Source organism: Planococcus citri, chromosome 1, assembly GCF_950023065.1.
Source record: "Planococcus citri chromosome 1, ihPlaCitr1.1, whole genome shotgun sequence".
NCBI lineage: Eukaryota > Metazoa > Arthropoda > Insecta > Hemiptera > Pseudococcidae > Planococcus > Planococcus citri.
Genome location: NC_088677.1, coordinates 35,587,880 through 35,613,556, shown reverse-complemented (window position 1 = coordinate 35,613,556; position 25,677 = coordinate 35,587,880). Strand labels below are relative to the sequence as shown.

General features: G+C 32.2%; 1 protein-coding gene across 2 annotated transcripts in view; it reads left to right on the top strand.

The window, feature by feature from the left end:
- The window catches only part of LOC135831652 (leukocyte tyrosine kinase receptor-like), a 61,685-nt gene that overhangs the window by 25,554 nt on the left and 10,454 nt on the right, over nucleotides 1-25,677 (top strand). For both annotated transcript variants that reach the window (XM_065344304.1, XM_065344305.1), the window contains exons 2-6: nucleotides 18,279-18,501; nucleotides 18,719-18,867; nucleotides 22,705-22,836; nucleotides 23,852-24,013; nucleotides 24,379-24,506. In XM_065344304.1, the coding sequence (XP_065200376.1) occupies nucleotides 18,279-18,501; nucleotides 18,719-18,867; nucleotides 22,705-22,836; nucleotides 23,852-24,013; nucleotides 24,379-24,506 (794 nt within the window). The remainder of the gene's footprint in view (nucleotides 1-18,278; nucleotides 18,502-18,718; nucleotides 18,868-22,704; nucleotides 22,837-23,851; nucleotides 24,014-24,378; nucleotides 24,507-25,677) is intronic.

Sequence of the window (25,677 nt, the reverse complement as noted above, 5' to 3'; positions counted from 1 at the left end):
AACAACTCGAATTTTCAGCTCTGCAGCTAGGAGTTGAAGAATTGTAGGTACCTATTATTTCGACTATGACATTTTATGCAATTTATCATGATAAATTATGTACATTATGTAGTATGTGATATGTGCGTACCTACAACGTGTAGGTGTAACAAGTCAACTTGGAGTTGACAGTTACAATCTCTTTGAAATTTCAACTAATTTTTCATGCTTTTAATCACAAACGTTATGGCTTTTTCCTGTTATGCTTCAACTTCAAACCACTTTTGAATTTTTCACGTATTACGCATACCTACTTAAGAGGGCAGTACCTACTATCTATTGCCGATTGCGATACAGTATGCAGATCAAGCACATTTTGGTTACCCTGAATTAAGATACAAATATGTACTTCGCAAAATTACGTAGGTATTTTACAGTTGTTTTAGCCTGCATGATTCGAGGTAGGAGAAAATTGGGAGGAAATATACTGCAACGCATTTCTCATCTTGAATTATACGTAAGCTGAAATTTCAAAAGTTGTTTAAACAGAAAGTGAAGTTTGCACGGATAAGACAAATACAAATTTAAATACTGAATACGAATGAGCTAAAATTTACTCTGGATGTAAATTTTGAAATACAGCAGATTCGTTTTATTATTTAGCTTAGACTATTGTTATAGGTACCTACCTAAGTATTTGTGTACCTACTTATCGAATGGTCGATGAAAAATGTTTCCATGTTGAATTTGGTGAAATAAAACCAGCATCTTTTTTAAGGAAAGTTTTTCATTTTCTTTCGAATGTTTCTTTTATATGTTAATGTATTTTTCAAGTACAGTATTTCTCAAAGTGGAGATGATATTTTGTGAATCAATGTCTTTGTATAGTACAACATAGGTAGTGTGTTTTAATGAAAGCACAAAATAATTACCTATTTAACTTGAGATTTTAAGAATTTCAGAACTATTTACGTTTTTTACACCTTTCGTCAAAGTCAGAGATTAACCTTCAATTTGAATAACAAATGAACATATCGTAGGTAGGGTATCTACGATTAAATTCCGAAAAATTTCTCACCTTGAAAGAAATTTTCACCCAAAATTGTTGGAAATAGTTGCCCGAAAGTCGAAACATTTCAACCTCGTAGGAATTTAAGATAGACGTTGGGTAGCGATAGCAGTTTCATAAAAGTAGATATAAGTTATTTTACTACCAACCATCAATAATATCAAAATAGCGTAAAGTTATATGGATGAGAGCTTCACCAGCTTCCAATCAATTATACTGGCGCTCGCATCTAACCGAGAGTTGATAAAATAAGCCTCGATTTTTCTTCATTTTTTTTCCTCTCAAAGGATATTTTCATTTTAATGAGAGGAACATATTTTACGAGCAAGGATCGAGAGAGTATTTTCAGCATAATTTTTTCCATTTGAAAAATAATAAAAATTTGCGCAGAAATGGCAAGTTTAAGTTCAAACTGTAAAATTTTGAAAACCACTGAATTTGTACGGATGAAAAATAATATTAAATGTCCGTTTTAAATGTAGTATAAAATTTAACGAGATCGTAAACGAAAAGAATGTATAAAGGAAAAGGCTGGGTGCAAAAAAGATACATTAAAATTTCACTAAAACTCGTGGATACTGGATAAGCATTACTACCTATGGTATTACCTATTATATGTTTGCGGTTGAAATGAAAAGTTTCAGGTTCAAATATAGCTAATAGACCAGTTTCTCAATTCTTTTTATGTTTATTTTCCTCGTCAAATACGTTCAAAAATTAATTTTGACTGAAATTCATTTGGTACCTCCCTGCAGTCTCAGAGAGAAGATTTTCGTTTAAATAATGTGTGTTTATCTGAATAGATAAAATCATACAGGATAGTCGATTAATATCCAGACAGAAATGATGCAACCCACAAAAAATTCTCTTCGTGTCATTCCCTTTACAAAAATCTTAAATTAAATAGGGATGTACTTTATCTACTATTGTTGATTATCTTGGAAAAAATTAATCAATTACAATCGATCATTCTCGTCGGCATGCATCCCTTACCTAAGTCAATTCTCTTCTCAACTGTGATTCATGCGTGGGCAAATTTTGCTCATTAGCTGTTTCAGCAGCTCCATTTTATTCTTACTTTGATCCTAAACTACATACTTTTAGAAAAATGACTCTCTAATTGCGTTTAAAAAAATGTAAATCGTACTCCCCCACACCTACCTCAGTCAGGTATAAAATAACAAAAAAGAACTCCATTTTTTGCGCAACTTTGATTTTATTTCGTGTTAAGAAAATTAATTACCATACAAATTAAAACCATTTCATTATATCCTTGCAGTGTGGAGGTGGTAAAATACACTCACTACATAATAATCAACACAGTAGGTATGCGCTGCATAATTATGCCTTAGAAAGTTTCCATTATCATGAATGAATGCGTAAACCGATTCATTTCACATGTTGGAATCCAACTTCAACAAATTTATTTACCCTGGGGCAAACCTGTCACGCTGTTCACGTTTTTGATGAGGGTGTATATATAGGTACATCATGATCACCGTGGAATTTATTTTTTGCCCAAAAATTGACGCTATAACCGAAGTTTGGGTTGGGATATTCGATGCTATTTTTAAACATTTTCGATGGAATTTATCGTCCATTTTCATGGCGAAATTTTATTTCAGCGAAGATAAGTATACCTAATGCAGGGAAGGAACTCTAAATCAGGGATAAAGTTCAGCGTGAAAATGTTAAAGTAAGAATGAAAACCGAACCTTTAGATTTTTGCGAGAGGGATTCGATTTTGGTCGAGAAGTTTTTTCAGAAATATTTGTGTCGGATTCATGATTATACCTTACTGATTCTATTATACAATGAGAAAATAGAAGTATACCTTCTAAAATTACAAATGGGAACCTAAAACATACACGTGTATTATGTACATGTTACGAATGCTTTCAAATCCACTGATACTTATAACTACCTACATAGTACCTACTACCTACCTACATAATATAACTAAACAAAAAAAAAAAAATGCTGCGATTTAGTACAAGTATAACAGCGGGATTCAAGATTAAAAACGAACACGGCTGTTGATCTGCTTGAAAATAAACTTTCGTTGTTGCAATGTTCACCACGTTTGTTATTTATTTATTTTTTTTACTTTCGATTCAAAAACACATTTTGTAGGTGCGTGCGCGTAATTTTAACTCGTAGGCGTAATTTCATCAACGAACTATAGGTAGGTATACAATTTTTTTTCTTCATTTAAGTAGATTGAGTTCATTATAAAAACATTAAAAATAACTTTCAAGAAATTAGTTTAAGACAGCAAAAAAACATATTTAATCCAAAAACTCTCTCATCGGCATAGAGTTCTCTCCATTGTTGTAATCGAATGCAGTAGGTATATCATCTGTCTTTGGTACCTTATCTACAACTTTCGTTTGAAACATTTTTTGTATGGTCCACATGAAAAATTTTAATTTTCGATCATTGACTATTCAAAACAATAATTGGGCGTGTTCAGATCTGAGAATTGATTGCATCTGAACAAATAAAATTTCCCAGCAGAAATTGATGGGATCTGATCCGATCTGGACATTTCATGGATCAAATTTGACTTTTGAGCAGATCTAAGATGACTTGTAAGTGATCACTTTTCCTACAAGGTAGGTTTTCCAACTTGCACAAAAATTCTTGAATCGGACCAAGCTAGATCGAAAGAGCATGAAAAATATTACCACCTGCCAAAATTTCAGGTCCCTAACATGCATTTTTCAATTTTCGACGAATTTTCAGAAATCAAATTTGGGCCAAAAATTGAAAAAAAAATGAAAATTTTACCAAATTCTGAAATTTGAAATTCAGGATATACCCTATTAGCCTGTTTTTGACTAGTCAAATCGATTCGAAACGGTTTCAAATCGGTTTGGGTGGTTCGGGAGTCTTCAGCGGATTTTTGAAACTTGTGAAACTTGAAATTTCTACTTAACTTTCACCAAATTAAGTTGGTAATCCGAAATTCACTTAGCACCCTAATTTAGTGGAGGTGATTTCAAGTTGTTTTGAAGCTTTTATCACAATTTTTTTGACGTTTCCATTTCCCTCCCCCCTCCAAAAAAAAACCGTAAAATCTCTCCAAATCAACTTTAGGATGTATGCTCGAGATTGGTGCTTGTTAGTGACCTACTTGATCCATTATACACAATTTCTCCAGAATCGGTATGTTCCAGTACTGAACCAAATTTTTGTCCTGCGATCTCATAACTGAGAATTTCAAAAATTCACCGTTTCTACATATTTTGATGCAAAAAGCTAAAGTTCAATTTCCATCCTATTTTTGACATTGCAAGTCGATCGTACATGATTTAAAGCCGTTTTGAAACCTTCAGTGACTTTTTGAGAAGTCTAGCTTTTCAAAAAACACCATAAAATCAGTCTAAAAGTAGGTAAATCAACGTTAGCATTTTCTAAAAAGTTGCTTGAGACTCCAAAACGACTCAAAACCATCTCCCAGTCAACTCAGCATGAAATGAATTTCTGCATTTCAACTTCAATGGGTAAAATGTTGTGGAAATTGCAGGTTTCAAAAATCCACTCGAGGCCCCAGAACTGCTATAAAAATGGTTTCAGACTGTTTCCAATCGATTTGGTTCAGCTTTCTATGTCAATTGGGTAAAATTTCAATTTTTTTCTCATTTTTAGTTCAAATTATTTGATTTTCAAAAATTCACCGAAAATCGAAAAATGCGCTTTAGCACCTGGAATTTTCGCTGGTGATATATTTTTGCATTGCATGTTCTTTCGATCTAGCTTTGCCGCATTTAAAAATTTCTATGTGAATTGAGATACACCCTTTTTTTTTTGCAATAAAAATTTTTATTTTATTCATATTGGGAGCACAACATTGTGGCACACCCCCACCTCCTCAACGTGCCACAAGGCTTTTATGAGGGGCATTGCGATACATCTGGTTTGTTAGTAGATTTAATGATCTGTTCAGATCCAGTTTTTTCCTCCTAACAATTTCACATTCGTAGAGTACACTGGAAGTGTGTTCTAGGAGCATTTGGGCTGTTCTCACCCAATTTTGGTTACAATAAAAAGTGAATAATCTCACGCCTTTTTTCAACGGGGTTCTCAACTTGACTCGACGAAAACTGGTATTGAAAAAAAAATGTTAAATACCTACTTGAAAAAATGTTTAAATACGCGTATATATTGAATGGAAACACGAGCATAAATATTATAATTATCTTTTTCAATTAATCCTCACCACGAACATAAAATCTAAATTGCCAGTTGTGAGGACAAATAATCACACCTAGCAACACTTTCTTCAAATAAATGAATATGAAAACTTGAAGCACTGAATTGAAAACCTATACTGACAATTGATACCTCACATACGAGTACTTACATTACGACGACATCTAGACATTTCTAAATGTCGATTCAATTAAATGATAGCAATCAAATTCATACGAGCATCGTCACACGTTGGGTACATCAATCATCAATACAACACAAATCACACAAAAGTACAGGAAAACTGGAAATATTTTCTCATCTTTTCAAGTTATAATTTCCTTTTTCAATGGAGATAAAAATTGGCGTGCTTACTTTTCGAAATATGTCTATAAAAATATTTTCTTTTGAAAACACCTATTTGAGAATATTTTCTTATTACATATTCTTTATTTCTTTTTCTCAACGAAATATTTACTTGTAGATGTGCCTTTGAAAATCCGATTGAAGGTACCTACGTAAAGTACTTGTATTTGCTAAACACAAATCTGCCAAAAATGAAAAAAAAGGGAATCATTCATCATCATAATTTGTCAAAAGAAATCATCTGTTTTCTATAAAAATATAGGTAAGTCGTATTTTGAAACACCTCAAGATTTGAAAGTACCTACAAAATAAGTACCTACCTAAAGAAAATAAGCCTACGTGTATCTTTAAACAAATGGTAGGCACTTAGGTAGGTTCCATACGCGTGACATTGAATTTTATATCGTTTCATTCCAGTTTTAATTAAGTAGGCACTCGATTAATATAAAAAACGACAGTTAATTAAAAAATACGCACTTTTCATTTTCTAAATGAAAGCTGAAAATTTATATTAAAAAAAAATTGACATTCATTCAACTAAATAGATGATCGAGCAAAATTAAAGTCCTAAATTACTACTTACATCTACTTAAAATTCAACTTGATAAAATGGAGTCTAAAATAATAAGCGATGACACGTTCCGAAAAACCTCTTTCTGTAAACGTTTGGTAATTACCTACAGCAAAATTGGTAGAAAAAAAAAGAACCGAGAAATAATTTCAGTAATTAACGAACTTTGATTCATTGTGCTTTATTCAAAGACGAGCATTAATCCTAATTACACTATTATTTGTAGTAAAAGCACAGCGAAGGGTGTATGACGAAAACGAAAATTATTTCACCCTCGGAGAAATTTATTTCGCAGCGTCAAAAATATTATATTTAAGGATAAAGATAGAATAGTGTTCCCATTGATTATTTTTCTGCGTGAAAAATACCTTCTTTCAGTTTCCCACGCATTGAATACAATTTTCTGCTCGCTAATTAATGAAATTTAATTTCCGGATCGAGGATTTGTTTACTATATTATAGGCTATCACGATATCATTTAATGATGTCGAACTTTGGACTTGGAAATCTTCTATTCGTTTGCATATTTTAAAAGTGGAGCGTTAGAGCAGGATGTTTTTCTTGCCGAATGAAAAATTTTCACTTTCAAATCTAACGTAATTTAATCCGATGCTGCCAAACTATTATAATTATACTTGATTTGGTTTCCAAAAGGTGATTCAATATGCGTCTACTGCGTAGCAAATTGATACCTGTTCAAAGGAAGGATTTCCTAATTAGGTACTTATTACCATTTTGAGAATATTTTTGATCTGAAGGTCAGCGTCAGCATTTGGGGCTTTGTTTCTCTAAAACCATTTCTTATCCGATAGAGCTGGTCTGACTAAATCATTCAGTTAAACCTGGATGATTTTTGGACCAATTTAAAATATGCAAACAGATCTGATAATAAATTTTTTAATAATCTGTCTTCATCTGGGATTTTTTCATCGGAATCCCGAACTTTTCTGTTGAATTGCAGTTTCTACAAGAATCTTGTAGGTAAATAGATGAACTTTGTCCACTTTATAAGAAAAACAATAATTATTTATAAAATTTTGTACTTACCTATTTTAATGAAAATAGATTAATTGGTAGGTCTAGGTACCTAATTAAATGGAAGTGCACTTGTGTAGGTGTCGGTAAATTGACGTCAAAAGTTGAATTCAATCAGGCCAATATTGCACCAATTTCAAAGATAAGATACGGTGATTGAATCAGTGAATCGTGATTTAAAACTCCTACATGTACCTATATGTAAGTTACTTTGACTATACGTAGGAATTTCTTATTCAATTTTCCAATTTATTCGTTCGTAATCGAGATATTTTCATCAAAAAGGGTTATATTTCAATATAAATCTGTTCTCATGTAAGCGTAGGTATACCAATTTTTGCGATTTCACGTTAGGTACATTTTATCTCATGAGGTTACGTGGAATCGTTACTAGGTTAATATGTCGGCGGTTTTGTCTCTTGTGGTCATGCCTGCTGAGCACTTGATGTCTTTGCTTCATTCTACATTCATGGTGGGGGTTTCAATTGCGGTTTCTCGCCTTCGACGCGATAATGATGCAACACTAACTAAGCCAAAGTGAGTAAATTTGCAGTCTCTTGAGACTTGAAAAGGTCAAAATTCGGAGATATTATGTTACCTTTGTAGACGTATGACCTATTTTGTTCCTACCAGTGGGAAACTGAGGCAAGTTATGTTGGTATTTTGCAGCGATGGTGAAAGAAATTTTCTTATGTTGAACGTGATAAAAAAAAATTAAAGAATTAGGTAGGTATTCTTACTTTTCTTTGCTCGCAATATTCCACTAAATTTAAGGTTCTGAATCCAGGGACGAGGCAAAGGGGAGGGGAAGGGAAGGGAAGGGAAGAGAAGGGAAGGGAAGGGAGGGGCACAAATGTCAAAATTCTCCATTGATGATTTGATTAGATCAGAGTTGCAATCGATTCAGATCTAGGTGACCAAACCTGATTTTTTTTTCTGAGAATGATGAATCTTTCAAACTTTTCCAATATTTCCCAAAAACTCTCAATTTTTCAATTTTAAGCTAGCTTCTTCATCCCTGGCTAAATTTCATCTTTCCATTTTTGGCAAATTTTTGATACCTACTTGATTCATTATTTTTGTCACTATTCCTATGAAAAAATTGAATGAATGAATGAAAATTTTATTTTTATTATTATTTGGTTCAGCGTAATTTAGCGCTATTCACAAATTTTACAAATAGGATACTTGAAAAAAAAAAAAAAAAAAAAAAAAACTTAAGAAAGAAAAGAGGTAGGGCTATAAGAAACCTAAAAGAAATGTTGAGGAAGTTTTGGTTTGAGTCTTGAAGGGCGATTTTGCCCGATATTGAAGCAGCAAGCAAGGGTGTTTTCAGATAATTTGTTCAGGTAAGTATTTTTCAGTTACAGTTCGAAAGCCGAACTGAAACTGTGGCAATATTTCGTGTCTGTTGGTGTGATCAGTTAAGCGCTTCAAGATGATACGTTCTAGTAATTTGGAAAGTGAAGTCAGTAGGCAGATTGGTCTATAGCTAGCAGGAGAAGTTGGATCAGGACCTTTTTTTTTGGGATTAAAACAATGATTGCTTTTTTCCATTCTTGTGGGAAATATCCTTGTTTTAGGCAAGCTTTGAAGATATCCCGGATTATTTGAATACAACAGATTGACATGTTCTTGAGAAGTTGATTATTTATGTTATCCAGGCTAGGTGATTTTTTAGTTTTTAGTTATGTCTTGAGTATGAGGTTTAAAGCGATTTTCAATGAAAAAATTAAGATTTGATCAAATTGACGCAGGTGGTTGACATTTTGTATGCATTATACTTTCGATCTCTCAAATTGATTGAAGATGGCGTCAAGCAGTCCAGAAGCCCTAACCTACACTTTTGACTGATTTTTGCATGGTTTAGTTACAGTGGAAAAATAGTCATAAAACGAGTGAAAGCAAATTCTGTTCCAAAGTTAACTCAAATTTACCTTTTTTGTGAACCTTTTGATCGATTCAGCCAAAATTTTCAATATCCATTCATACTGATTCAAATCCAAAATTTTCTCAAATGATTGCTATCGGAGAAAAAATTGAAAATTTGCCCTTCACCCGATTGGCAATTCGTGCTGCCAGATTTTTAAATCTGACTGGCAATATGACTACTGAACGAATCTGACGATGAAACGGAACTAATGTGACTGGGCTTCTGACTGGGGATATGACAACTGTTATTATTGGCGAATGGGTCCAATTTTGGGTCCCAAATGGTGCATATTTGAGCCAAAACCGATAATTTACCATATATGACCAGTCCATTGCTCATAAAAAGTGGACTTTGAATATTTATTTACCATTTTAAAAAAATTTCACCAAAAAGTAGTCAGAAAAAACAAAACTGAGTGGTGATATGACTGGTGATCTGACTGGTCTTAATTGTGTTCCAAATAGGAAGCAGTCATATTGTATTTTATTGCTTTCTGATTGGTTGTCATTTCTGACGACGAAACGGAACTAATGTGACTAGGGTTATGACTGGGAAAATGACAGACAGTCATATTTTTCAAATTTTTGCCAATCGGGCATGAACTCATTGCAATAAAAACGGAATTATTTGTTTGAATTTTTTGCGATCTTTAAAAGTGATTGGTGGCCTTTTGAGCGATTTAAAGCTTCTAGTAGATTTTTCGCAATTTTCAAACTGGAAAAAACGTCATACCTTCTCAAAAAACAAAAACTGCTCTTTTCAAAGGTGCAAAAATTCAAAAAAGTCAATTTTCTACCTCATAGTTATTAAAAAAATTTGAAAGCATTTTCAATTTAAAAAATTGAGAAAAAATTCATTTTACAACCATTTTTTTTTTTTGGATATTGTTTCTTGTGTAACTCAAACTTTTATTCTCCACCACTCGCACCTTTCAATGCAGTAAACACGTCAAATAATGAGAAAAAATTGAAAACGAAAATTTTCCCACGAACATAACGTTATCTTCAGAATGGGCAAAAATGTAGGCATCCTGGCACTCCCTGCATGTCAAGTGTCTGTATCACCAAAATTGAAATCTCGAGAAGCATTTATATATGTATAAAAATACAGCTCTACAATTATAAGCCACGCGCCTACGTAATTTTCATAATTTTTCATTCGCAATAAAAAAAATTCCAAAATTCCCATTCTTCACAACGCGTTATAAATCGTATTGTAGGCATTTCTCTCGTATGTCTTTTTTTTCATCTCGCTGAAAAACGTGGAATCTCGCGCTGAATATTCATTCAGCCTAATTCGCAGTCTTGGGAACGCCAATAATAAAATATCATCGTTTCAGATGTACAAACAATAAGATTCCTCATACTCCATCAAATTTCACGTTTCGTGTAAAATATCGCGCGAAATTTTCCGACCAAAAAAAAAATTCCATCCTAAACGTTTCATTTTGTTATCGTTTGAAAACCCTTTTTACGAAACTTAAAACAAACCGTTTTGCCATGCGATTTTTTTGTCGGTTTCTTTCTGCGATCCATTCACGTCGACACCTACGTAATAAAACTGCGCGTCAGCTCTCAAATTTTCGAACTATTGCTGCCGCATCACGTTTCCTCTCCGACACCTACGCGAATGAGACCAAAATCGTGGAAAGCTTTCGCCGTTCAAAATTCCCACCCTTTTGAAAACTCTACTTATTGGATTAGGTAGGCATAGTACATCTTTTCTGCAGCATTTTTTTTTTCGCTTTGGTTCATTTAATCGTATCTATTTAAGCGCACGACGACATTTTATATTTTTTATATATAATTTAATACATCTACTCGTAGGTAAGTATACTATATTTCTGCCTGTCAATTTTCATCGTTTAGCTGTAAAAAAATCCGTTAAAAATGTGTTCACAAATTGCTTTAGAGTCGTATCGATATAACCGAGTAATCTATAAACCGAAGCGACAAACGCGAATAATACGATTAGTCTCACAAAACTAAATTGACAGACATGTTACTTCTCACTTGGAATTAGGGACGCTGCGGTCGCTACGTTGCGTAGTAAATATATTTTCCGTAGGTATTTTATTTATAAAACGAGATTAAAGTTTTATTTTATTTTTGTTTCGCTATTCCATTACACGTATGGTTTTAGTTAAACGTTTGAGAGGGAAAAGCTTTAAAAGTTACAAATTGAATTATGCTTTAAGCGTTGCTTCATCATTGGCTCACCGTGTACCACAATCGTTTACCTTTCAATTTTTCCAAGTTAATTTCTCGAGGCAGCCATGCAAAACAGCTTATTTTAGTATCGGGGAAAGTCGATGTAATCGAGAACAGGGAAATTTCATTTTCACCAAGTAACGAGAAAATTTATACGCTTATTGCTTTAAGATGAGCTGAGAAAATTTTAACGTTTTATGGATTATCGATGTAACATGTAGCAGCATTTTTACCATCTTCTTTTCCTTCGTATACCTAAACCTAATCACCCCGTTCAATTGAGAATTCCAATAATATAATAATAACAAAGGAATTCGCCAATTGTAAGGTTGAGATTTATGGAAAATGAGGTTTCTTTTTTTTTTCGTTTACGAGTTTCGAATTTATTAAAAACCACGAAAAGGTGTTCAGAAACGTTGCGTTTTATTTCATCAGTCGTATAATTTGAACGATAAATTTAGAACGAGGAAACCCAAAATGTGGATAGGTACCTATCTACTTTCTGTATCAATTTTTTTTTGACATTGATTATAAGGTGGGATTTCTTCGGCGAAATAAAATCTAATTAATTACACAAATTGTTACGAGTTCGAAAAATGATTCAACTCAAAATAATTCTACAATGTTTCTTATAATAAAATTCTAAAAAGGAAGCCAATTTGAAAATTTTTGATTTTAATTTATTTGGGTTCGAGTGAAAAAATTTGACATAAAAATTTTCGAGTGAAGGACAGACCTACTAATTTTATTCAAGGATGATGAAACGCGTATTTTTTCGATGTACAATATCATCATTTTTTTTAGCTCGATGATGCTAAAAGCAATTTTCACTTTTTAAAATTTTGTCTCAATTTTTTCAACTGAAAAAAAGCCCAAGATTGCGAGAATTTGGTAATGGAATTTCATTAAAAAAGTATGACCGGTGAAGCGTTGAACGCGTGTTTATAATTTTGATAACTTCGCATCTTATGCAAAAATTATTAAAAACGAAAAACTTTGCTTTTGATTATTTTATCGTTAATTTAATTTAAATATTTTGAAAACTTTTCACTTCGTCGACGCATAAAAATACTTTATTTTATTATTCTTTTCTGCGTTCTGGTTGCTTTCAATATCAGCAGTGTTGTAAGATACTGACGAAAAAATTTCCCGTTGCTACCTTATATGTAGGGTAGTATTCAAAAAAGTATCTCAAGAATTTGAAAATATGAACGAAACTTTTAAATGTACTTCCTGTTTCTTCTTTTCCATATGAATTCATTTTACATACATATCGTTGCTCTTTCCTCTGGCGTAAAATTAACATAAATTATTAATCTCGTACAATGTGTTAGCAGAGAAAAATCCTTTAACTCTAACTGCGGAAATTTTCAACGTCGGGATTTAAAATTAATTTCGCTATCGAGTTTCTCGTCGTTTTGCGCCAGGAGTGAAATGTTGACATCAACAACAGAAATGCAAACAATCAGGTACAAACTCTAGAGACTAGAGTTTTCAAACTGACTTTATAAATTATAATTTGATTACATTCGAGTATACGATTTATCAAAATGTACGACTTGTTTTAAGTCAACGATTACACAACCGCGTGCCACGTGTTTTCAAAATCTATAGCAGAGCGTGTCGAAAGTATACATAGTAATTTTATGCTTATTCATCGTAAAAAATTTCCATCTTGTTTTCGTTTTATTAACTCGTTACTCGACGCGAGATCGTATTGGGAAAAAATTATTTCGTAATCTCGTTCAAAAACATCCCCTTTAGAGTCTTTACAAATAGACCTAAAGTAGGATTATAACTGATTAAAAACCTTCGTTAACAAATTGATTAAATTATGCAGCAAAGGATTAGAGCTACACGAATATCTCATAATTCGTTATTTAATTTAAACTTCGCGTTAACGTAGTGTTAATGCTATGGCAATGCTCAGTTTGCTCAATGCGAAAGGATTAAAATTTTGTTTTCAAGCTATTACTCGGTATGTGGTTCGGCTTAATCCTTTCATAAATGCGGTGATCAGCATAAATTGGTGCTTATTTTTCAAAAATTCACGACTCCAAAAATCAAGAATTCGCTATTACAATAATAGCTTGCCATGTTTTGATGTTCTATCCGGCGTGAAAAAAGTACCACCAAAAAAATGCACAATGAAAAGAATTTGCTATACTAGGTTGAATTTTATTCACTGTATTCGGGAAAAGTTTCGCTTTTCTATTCATTCGAAACATGAAAATCTTTTTGTGCGTTGTGTTGGTTTGTTATACTGGAAGAAGCTTTCACTTGATAAACATGAAAATTTAAGTGAAAAACAAACTGAAAATGTATGAATGTTTTGTAAAAACTTTACAATGATAACTTTGATTGTTTAACGACCTAGTTTTGGACTCAATAAACGTAAAGTTGTCATATTTTTATGAACTTATCCTCGGTGTTGGTGTTTACACTTCCATTACTTACCTATCTCAGAAAAAATTGCTGCAAAATATTATGAAATCCTGTTCTTAGAATACCAAAAAAGTTCTTGGCCTCGTCAAAAATTCATTTTTCAGTACATTAAAATCTCCTCCTCTCCCCTTTCCAACAAAAAATCACTCTCCTTGTCCAAAATGTAAATTTGGGTAAACAGGTAGTACTTCTAAGCATGAGAGTTTGGAAAAATGAAGAACACTATAATATCTAATAGGTAATGAATATCTGATTTCGATTTGATACAGAATGTACTCAGCCATTCGAAAGTTCCTTTCAATTTCCACCTTTGCTAGACCAAAAATAATGACTTCAATTGACCCATTTTCTAAAATGTCGTATTTTAGCTACATCACTTATATCTTGGTACCTACTCTTTTTTCTGAACTTATCACAATCCTCGTTCGTGCAAATTAGCGGCAACTTTTACTACCTATGTACTTACTTGTTCTGAAAAGAACACGTTACATCTTATTAAGAATATGAGATCAAAGTTGAGAAACTATACATAGGTAAGTTAATTACATAACTTTCGACGTGTTGTACAAAAATTTCTTTTTGTAGGCAATTTTTTTTTTTTTTGGAACGAGTGCTTACCCATGAGAAATCATCAGCTCGTATGCTTAGTATTTCCATTTTTTAAAATTGTTCATTTTATTTTTCCAGAAGTTATTTAAAGAATAATGCCTTGGTAAACGGCAACACTAGATCTAGTATGTAATTACCGCCTCTAAATTACCACCACTAAGCTCTTAAAATCTGCACAAGTTGAAAAAAAAATCAATTTTATAATTATGTATTAGGTAGGTACCTATGAAATTTGTTGGAATCCTATCTTCTCTTGATCATGATCATTTTTTTTTTACCGAAGTATGGGGGCCCATAGAGCAGTTTTTGAAAAAATTTCACTTGTTGAACACGATCCCATTCTATTCTATGAGGTATTGAATGTTCCAAAGAGGTAGTTCAAAAATGGCATGAATTGATGCAAAAAAATTCAAATGACCAGTCAACTAGAAATGTCAAAAATTGGTCTTTCTGTTCAAAAGTCTTAAAAAGTCAGACGAAGTACGTAGGTGCACATTATAAATTTATAAAATCGTACTTTGGTGTACTCGAAATATTGAGAATTGATCCTTTTTTTCAAGTTTTTAAAAGTCTGGAATAATCAAGAGTCTAAACAATTTTTTTTACAAGTTTTCAAACTTGAATGTCAACGTCACGTTGACCAGCGATCAGCAAATTATCAAAAATTACAAGTAATTTATCAAAAGGTTCCAGTGAATTACGAAGTCAGGTCAGCAGTAATTCTAATTTATAGGTAGCATAAATTGTTATAGGTGTAATCGACCAAAAATTACTAATACAACCCAAAACTCAAGTATTTTACTAAAATTTATTGGTAATCTAGGTGCTGAAAGTTCTTGGTAATTTACCAAAAAATTACCAGTAATTTACCAAAAAATTACCAGTAATTTACCAAAAAATTACCAGTAATTTACCAAAAAATTACCAGTAATTTACCAAAAAATTACCAGTAATTTACCAAAAAATTACCAGTAATTTACCAAAAAATTACCAGTAATTTACCAAAAAATTACCCAACTTACTGGCTGTCATATAAAACATTACCACCAGTAAACCTACTTAATTTAGAAAATACTGCGATTGCACAGCTGTAAATAATTCTGGAAAGTAAAAAATTTTGAATAATCCGCTGATTTCTTCCTTTTGAAAAATGAACAGTTTGTCTTGCTAATCTACTCTCATCAAGACTGTTAACTGTCATGTGACAGATGGCCCAAGAGATAAATTGAATATTTTAAATTTTTGTAAAGGAACTTTAAAAACCTTGTTTCATTCAATTCCCTCTAAATTGATTTTGAAAGTGTTGGAATTGCGGTGTTTTTTTGTTTCAGAAGGCTTCAGTATAATTTCAACTTTCGCAGCTCGAACCTTTATAAAAATTATCTCAGATACCTACTCACTTTATCAAACACTTGCCTACGCTGCGCTGTTATTAAATACTGACTGATATTCCCGCAAGATATACTTACCGACACCAACAAATAGAAAAACACTCGAGTAGCATTTTCAAAGGTATCTAGTTTACGCGGTTACACGCTGTTTTTCTTTTGAGGTCATACCGGTGGTTCATTTCTGATTATACCTCTACTACCTACGTAGTTATAGCAGGAAGTTTATCGTAAGCGTATTTTCTTTTCTTAAACTCCTATAATGTGCGTTTTCAGTTAAGGGTTAAACAGAAGAGATGAGTGTTTAGAAAATACGAGAGAACTCGCTTAGCAACATAAATCAAATACACGAAAAACGTCTCGTCTATACTCACAACAGACGACCGAATAAATCTCCGAAGGTTCTTAAATAACACACTAACCTGAATAAGCTGAATGGGGATAAATCTATACAATTACAATGACAAAATTTTTTCAAACAAACCTCTGGCATTTTTTCCGACGAATAACTTCATTTCTAAGGCACCGTAGTAGGTATAGATAAACTGTACGCGTATAATATGCCCTTGTGTTCGCGTTTTCACAAAGTGAAAACGGAGAAAAATTATTTCGCGTTTCTTTTTCTTCCTGAACAGATCTGTCCTTTAACGAATATACCCATCGTTTTAACGTACTCAAACTTGCGCGTACAACCAACCATACATAAATTTGGTTCTAATTTTGACAAAATCAGTATAGGTATCCATCCGAGCGTATTATGCGCTCACGAACGTATTAATATGTAGATATAAGTCGGTTACTTTGTGTATTAAACACAGCAATACGTAGCAATACAGGATAGATATACGAGGAATAACGCATTGAGCTATATAAATTACAAAATGACCCATCGTTTCGTCGGATTCCACGTCATTGGTTATTATGGTATATATTTGGAATACCTACCCAGCTTCCCCTTTTAAAGCATCGGTAGCTTTTAAATTGCTCAAATAAAACATCGAATGAACTAAATGGAAACGCACGAGTAGTTTTATCAAAATACCAAAACGGTTACCAAACTTGTCTGTTTTATTTCATTTTTTGAAATCATTTCAAACCTTGAGGGATTGATGGATAGAGGATGATTCAAAGTAGGCATTTGTGCCTTATCGCGAATTTTTCACCAAGTTTTTAGTTAGGTCAATGTACATATTTGTAGTGTGATTGCCCATCGTATATTTTGAGATGTTGAGACAATTTTCTTTTGAAAAAATTTGTGCCCCAAAAAATATCTTTTTATACTTGCTCAATTACGTACCTACACCTACCTTTGATGAAGAAGGAAGTAGAGGTAGGTAGGTAGGTAGGTAGGGAGGTAGGTAGGTATAATCATTAAGCGAGCAAACTTTTAATAAATAAATAAATAAATAGAATGATGAAATATGTAAACACAAAAAAATCGCTTATTTTTGAAATGTAAATTTGAAAATAATTTTTGATCAACATCGAGTATTATTTTACGATTACCATATTTAATTTAAGTAAGGTCAAACACTCTGTTTTGAAATCGTCTTACAAGTAGGTAGGTACCTTACCTAAGTACATTCGTACACATAATAATAATTATCACACCAAGGTATCGCAGTTAAATACTAAACTAGCCAAAAGGAGAATTTTCCAGAATGTAGAGCTCGTTGGGGCGTGAATTTAAACGATGTAAATACGTTTCTTAATGAGGTTTTTTAATGCGCAAACCGTTGCTTCGTTGGTTTTTCCACGTCTCAAACTCAGACCTTTTTTTTTTCTTTTATACATCTCACAGCTTTTACAGATAGTTATAATTTTTGTTGCATTAATTTCCAAGTTTATTTATTCTCAACAATGCGACGTTGAAATGTTAAAATTCTCAACAAATATGATACCCACTCGTAATTTAACCGGCTTTTCGCAAATGATGAAATTATTTTCTGTCAACCATAAGTAAGGATGCTTTTAATTGTGCCATTGAGTAATAAAACATTCGAAATGCTACATGAAAACCACATTCTCAATGTTTCGCTTTTAATCTGGTCGTTTTTTCAAAACAACTCGCAAATGTCATATGTATTTTTTATGCGATGTAAGAATTTTATGACACTCGATTGCGCATAATGTTCGATTTTTATAACTTTTTAGTTTTTCCAGTACCTATGTAAGCTATTCATATGAACTAGAAAGATACTAAATTCGAGTCTACGAGAATTCACACATTTTTATGAAAAATCTTAAAATCATGTTTTCAACATTGCATGCGTGTTTTTAAAGAATATTTTGATGGATGCAGTTGTGAGTGGATGGAGTGGCGAGGGCGAGTAGGTAATCCTGCAAATCATTTCAAAATTGGCTCACATTGTAAATAAACGCCATTGTGAAACATCTATTGTTTAATAACTGTAAAAACATGTTTAAATATGAAATGTGTTTAATTTGATTTTTGGTTCTGTTTCTGTTTTATTTCCAGGTCACTTTTTGCTCATTTTCGACACAAACGAAAGAAATACAGAGTTCAATTTAACCAGTATAGAAATTAATCCAGCATACTTCGATAAAAATGTCAACGAAATCTGTACTCTATCATTTGCAATGCACACCAACGCTGCACATATGGGAAATATCAGCATACTAATTCAAGAGGGTAACAGAACGAAAGTGATAGCCAACCACATAAATACAGAAGATGAGTTGTAAGTACAAATAATACGCATTTGAGTACAATAATATTAAATTTCCGCATCAGTTACAGTTGTCTACTTATAACGTATATCATTTTATTTCATCACAGCAAAATTTTCATTATAGTAAAACATAGCTATTAAATGCAACTAGGTGATATAGATAAGTAATCAATTAATTTGTTAATTTGACAAGTGGAAAATTAATTTTTTTCGTTCATTTCTGTAGATGGAATTTTCGTAAAATCAACTTGGGTCATCCTGAAGAAAAATTCAGAATTATTATCGAAGTAGGAAGCAATCGCTTGGTAAAAACTGATAAAAATAAAAATTCACACGTTGCCATAGATAACATTCAACTGGAACACTGCTTCCCAGGTAGGTACCTAGATAATTGTAAAACAGTACCTAAACTTCTATATTATCATTTACATTTAACTATAATTATTGGTAGGTATCATTTATAGCACGTTGAAAAATTCGCCTCAATTTCACATTTTTATAACCAATCAAAAAACCTTTTTTCATCATGAATTAAATTTTATTTAGTTGACAAAAATGTACAACCAACGTAGTACTATGCAACCTAATAAATCTTGTTGTAAAGGTTACTGATATGAATGAAGAGAACATCAATAACTCGTTCATGATATTTTTTACCTAAAGAATTCATCTGATACCTATTTTCCTCGAACGCTTTTATATTTTACGTCAAGTTATGTATTTCAAGATCCTTCAGCTTAAGTAAATGATCCGCTGAAAAAATATATTTGTACTTGTATTTTTAACATCCATAATTCACTTTCCATTATAAGAGCACATTCGAGAAAACGCCAAGAACTTATCTGTTATGTATGTACAGGTAGTAAATACTTCTTGACACACTGAAATTTGTACAAGCAATAAACAAACAAAATTTTGTATCGAAATTCACGTTGAAGGGTGCTTAACTTACCTACTTATTTAAAAGTTTCATTTTTAAACTTGACTCTACATTATATCAACTTGATAAAGTGTCGTCAAATTTTTATAATTTTTTTCCCATTGTTGAAAGAGGTCTAATCAATGTTTTTCATAACGTTAAATTAAACTTGTTCTCAAGTGGATGCCATTTACCTCAAACTAAAGAAATTATAGGTAGAAATATTATTCATAATTTTACGATGGGGATCATTATCATTGAAATCTAGAATGGTAATGTTCAAAACTCGATACTACCAAACTTCAACCTTTTAGAGCATCTGGTAGGATCTTTAATTTTAACCACATTTTCAAACTTTGAAACGAAGAGAAATCAACTTTTACTACAAAAAATTCATTATAGAGTAGCTGTATTTTCGAGCTCTTTAATTAATTTCTGGGTACCTACGCAACATTGAAATTCCAACGATTGAAAGTTTTAAAAAAATTTTCTATTAAGGAACAATTCCTAATTTCTCAATCAAAATTTCTCTGACTAGATGCAGCATCATTCTTTATTGGCAAGTTTTCTAAAATTAAGGGAGGAAAATAATCGAAAAATCAATCAAGTTAGGTATAAGTAGATAAAATTTTTGTTGTGAGAATTTTAAAACACACTCTGTTCCAAAAATCTGATGTTCGTTTGTTAATTTTCAAGTTGGGCAATCTTGAAATCAATTTAGGGATGGGCTACGTTGAATAAAATTTCAATCTGTTTCGTCTCTAAAAATTATGTTCTCTGGCATAAGCTTTCATTTTTTCTAGAATTCTCAGCAAAATTTCGGTTTGGTTTATAATTTTTCAGGGTTTCACATGATGGAAATTTGATTAGAATAGCTGAAAACTTGATTTTTTCTCTTTTCAAGATACCAAATCCAAGTGATTTCTGACAAATTTTCAATTTCAGAAAAAGCAAAACTATTTTTAAAATTATTTTCTCACACAAAAAAAAGATTAAAATGAGTCCATGTTGTTTGATACCTCTATTATGATAAGTTGAGCTTTCATCTTGAAATTTCATAGGTACCTACTTAGATATTCAAGGTTTTCAATATTTTATTCTTCATTTTTATTTTCTCATTCATTCTCTTTAAAATCCTGCGAACAGAGTTGTTTCAAGTTCAGTAAGCCTAAGTTTTTCGAAGTTTGCCAGTTTCGTTAAAAAAATCCTGACAACTTTATTTTTGGTTCAAGATAGTTCATACTTTTTCTCACTCATTTCCTAAGTAACCTTAAGCCTCAAAATATGACCAAATTTGGGAAAAATTAACGCTTGATTCTCGTGCTCAACATATTTGTCCAGATAAAAATTTTCGTGATCATTTTAATCAATAAATTTGGATGTAACCGTACCAGCTTCATCTTCAAATCGCCACTGAAATCGTATTTTTTTGAAAACTGAAACATTCGAAAATTCTCCATGGGTTCTGGAATAGAAATAAAAATCACAAATGAAAAATGAAACTCAGCATTTAAATTAGCCACCTTCATTTTTTTCCACAACAGAAAATACTTAAATAGGTAGGTATCTACTTCTTACTTCAATTTCTTATTTACGAGTATAATTAAAAACTTCGTGAAAAACTGTAGGTAGGTAGAGGTACCTATCCAGCTTCCTAAAACAGAAAATCGGAAACTCCATAGGTACTCCTTTTCATCTACATATTTACTGGCTGGTATTACCTACTACCTACCCTATTCGCAAAAAAATATTACAAAAATTTGAAATAAACATCACATTTTCAACTTGAAATCATCATAATCTAGAATTGTTTCATCTATTCGCTAGCCTTCAAAATCAGCGAATAGAACTTCAAATGTTATTTGCCCTTAGATAAATTGCGAATTAGGAGTATTTTCAATAAGAATAATCCATCGTTAGAATGCAGAGGTATAAGCTATTTTCGTCCTATTGCATTCAATTTGCATAAATGTCTGGTCAAGACGTTTTGGAAACAAATTGTAGATACGTTGGCATATCGTACTTTACATTTGCATTCGCGTTGTTTTGACGTTTAATTTTCATCACGTGGAAATATGTGATTCAAATATCCAAACTACTCGCATCTTTTGGGATATATTCGTACATAGTAATTGATGAATTACTTCCGTTCGTTGTAATCCCCAGACTGTCTGCATTCATTGGATGAACTCAGTTGGTCGCATTTATAGATATTCTCAACGTGCTCGTAAGCGTATGTATGTACATAGATAAATCCATTAGGTATTTTTATAAACACTCTCATCCCTTCCCTTACAGCAATGAGAGTAAATAAAACAATTGTTCGAAAAAATAACAACCTGAATTTGGTAAATATAATACATAAAAATAGGTACCTACTTTCAGTCGAAAAATTCACTCGAGTTTTTCCAAACTTGTTATAGTTTTGTAATTCCATACCTACATTAAATTATAAAATATACGTTTGGGTAGTGATGTTGATAAAAAAATAATTGGAAAAATTGTACGATAAAAATAAATAAAACAAATACCTACGTAGGTAGGTATTTCATTTCCTCTCGAGTTCCGTCTATATACCTATTTATTGTTTTTGTTTTTATACGTTGCATCATTTGAAAAATACCCAACACCATTGTAGTTTGAGATCGCATAGGGAAACTATGATAAAACAGGTGAAAATGCGAAAAAAACAATTCCACTATTGTTTTTCGCAGTATGAAAATAAAAATAAAATAAGACTGTAGAGTATTCGAATTTCGATAAACACTACGCTGGCATTCAACTTGAAAGCTGTTCTGTGCCAAAAGAAAAATCAATAGTTATATGTGGGCCTATAGTACTCGTAGGATAAGGATAAAATTATTATGGAATTTTTACGATGAAAAACTTTTGAAGATGATATTTTTCGAAATAGATAGAGCGACTTCATCTGGAAGTATAGCTGGTCGTTTAGAGCACCTGTTTACAAAAGCGTTGTCTAGATGGGTGAGAAAAAAGGACAGTCACTCCCACAAGTTTTTTAAAGTTTTCAAAATACATGTAAGGTTTCAGTGGTGTAGATATGTCCTTAGTTCTGATGAGTTTTTTTCTCTCTGGAAAAAAGTGAAAAAAATGTTGAATACTTGGTGAGATCCAAAATTCGGCTTAAATTGTTCTAACATTTTCAAATCTATTTTTCTGTATGGCGAAATGTAGGTAGACACTGAAGAAGATAATTTAAATATGTATCTACTTATCTATCCATGTTACGAGTACAATATCTAATTACATATTTTTTTAAATACAATTTACAGATGTGACAGAAGGAGAATGTCCACCAGATAAAAAATTTCGTTGCATGAAGGAATCAGTTTGCATACCTTTGAATTTTGTTTGCGACATAAAACGCGATTGTTCAGACGCAGCGGATGAAAAACAAAATTGCGGTAAGAATAAATAATTTTACCTAATTTCCGTTTCCTCCAGGAATCGTAAAAAATTGCAAAAATGATTTACGACCGTATAAAGCGTTTGAAAAAACATTTAACGTCGCAGAATGGAATACTAAAAGCCTACAATTCTGAGCTTCTTACTCGAATAAAAATGAAATTTACATCGAGTAAGTAGGGTAGGTAAGTGAATTACTCGGGTATAATTTACGAACAAAAGTAGTCTAATTTTCACATCGGAAACGAAACGAGATCAAAAACAAAGGAAAAAGAAGTAGATTATACACTTTCTCTGTGAGTTTTCCTTGAAAAGTATCCGATTTTCGAGCTACTAGCAGATTCAATTTTACCGCCGAGACGCAAAAAGAAATAATAATTTAAACGGAATTAATTTAAGGAAATAAAAACACCTTGATGAATTCTCCGTTTTTTTCTTCCTTTTTATTACGTCTCAATGGTACGAAAATTAATATTCGTAAGACTACGTAAAAAATTTTGCGTTTAATGTTTTTCCTTTTGAAAAAAAAAAATCATTTTGAAAAAAACACGTAACTTTTACTTTTACTTTATACTTAGGCGCAGATTCAATTTACCTAAACAAATATTAAATAAGCCTTCTCCTAACATGGATTTAAAAGAAAAAAAATATACTTTACAACGCATAGATTCTGCTACTTTTCTACACATATTATATATTTACTATACGACGACGTTAACGTATCGAAAAAAATTTTAATCCATCATTTCGACGTGTTACGTGCTTCCGAGTACGTATGTGTACATCTGCGTGAGTTATATACCTAGTAGGTTAGGTATACTATACCTCTGCGTATCCTGGTTTTAGTAAAAAAAAAAAAAAAAAAAATAGGCCTTCCTACCAACGATGAGAAAATTTTCGCATTAAAATATTTACTCGGAATTATTTGGGAAAATATATATGTACCTGGAGGAGGTAAAAAATCGTGAAATATTTCGTATAAATAAGAAAATTAATAGAGTGGAAAAATTACAGATAAGGTTCCCGCTGGGACGAGATGTACCTTTGAAAATGGCTGGTGCGGTTGGCGTAATACAACAGATAAACACCATACATTAAGATGGAAACTGAATCGTGGTCCGACTAAAAATAAACACACTGGTCCAACGCATGATAACACTTTTGCCAATGAAAACGGTAAGTCGCTAACTACCAAAATATTTATTTAGAAACATATTTCAGCCGTTTACATAGTGAAAGAAACGTATCTACATTAAATCCTCAATCGGCTCGGTTTATTTTCATTGATTGCTCTTTGCTCAGCTTTTACCTACCTATACGTTAAAAGATAATAATCAAACTGTCTTCGAGATCCGTTTTGCAGTCTGCGAACAACACTTTTCGCTCGAAATTTCAAACAAAATAAACTACCTGAATCACTTCTCGATTCGAATACGAGTATTTCATCTCAGTTTGAAGAGTCTGTCTGCGTACTGCCAACACAACTTGAGCACGACTTGCAATTTTAAAAGCGAACTTTCTTTCTATTTCACATGTTATAGGTACGTACGCGTACGTAGATATGTCATATGGAACTTTGGGGTCGTTAGCTTTAATGGAGAGTGTACCTATTAATCCACCTCCACCGGTACACGGTGATTCTCATTCGCCACATTATAATTCCTGCTACGTAAGTTGAAATAATAAAACTATAAGTACTTATGCTGTTTGTTTTTATGTATCAAGTGTGTCTCAAGACTGCTTTCAGTTGGCTTTGTACATACGAGGTTTTCGTCTTCAGTGCCCCTTCTTTACTGTAAAAAATTCAGCTACGTTCTGAAAATTCGTTTTTTACACCGTTATAATTTTGGATGCTGGGAGACGAGAAAAAGAAGTGGGCTATTATCGAAATGTCACGCAATTTTCGTCTCTACTGTTTTATTGTTTGGATCAAAAAAATTGGAGCATTTTCTTTCTATAGAAAAATATTAAAGAATGAATATTTTTTTTAGTGGCATTTATTTTCTCCTCGAACGGTCGAATTAGCTTCTACACAGAGTAATTTGATCTGATCTGATTTGAGATCAAAATGTTCATTCGGATTATAATCTGCTCACACCTAATTACGTAGATCCGATCTTCTTTCGTTGAGCAAGTACATGCATGTACATAGGTACCAATAAAAAACACTACAGGTGAACATGTTGCCTACTTTGATAGTTGAAGGGGCTATAGAATTTTTAAGAATAGAAATTGAAATACATTTCTGGTCGTGATGGTGGAATTTTATTATAGTACCATGAGTTTTTGCTGGGTCGCAGATCTACTCGATAGGGATAGGCAGTATTAAATAGTTTTTAAAAAATGGGTACATCCACCTAATTCATCTTCATCAAAAAGTGAATAATTTTTTTAAATGATCTTTTATCAACACTTATAATTTTGAACAGTCGTTAGTTCTCAAAAAAAGTGAATTTTAATACAATGTCCATCATTATTATGATTCCTTTCAAATCACAAGTTCTCACTGAGGAGATTACTTGGAGACACTAACGTGGGAAATATTATTCCAAACAGTAAAACATTTTTTGGTCTGGGCAGAAAAAAATCGAAAGACTAAGTTTAAGATGCCGAATTTAATTTCTCGATTTTTTGTAAATGTTGAAAAATTTTAAACCCCAATTATCCACAAAAATCTCAACTAACCTGGGAAATATTATTCCAAATAGCAGAAATTTTTTTGGCCTAGGCAGAAAAAAATCGAAAGACCAAGTTTTAAGTGCTGAATTTCATTTCTCGATTTTTGGTAAATTTTGAAAAATTTTAAAGGTCAATTTTCCACAAAAATCTCAATATTTTAG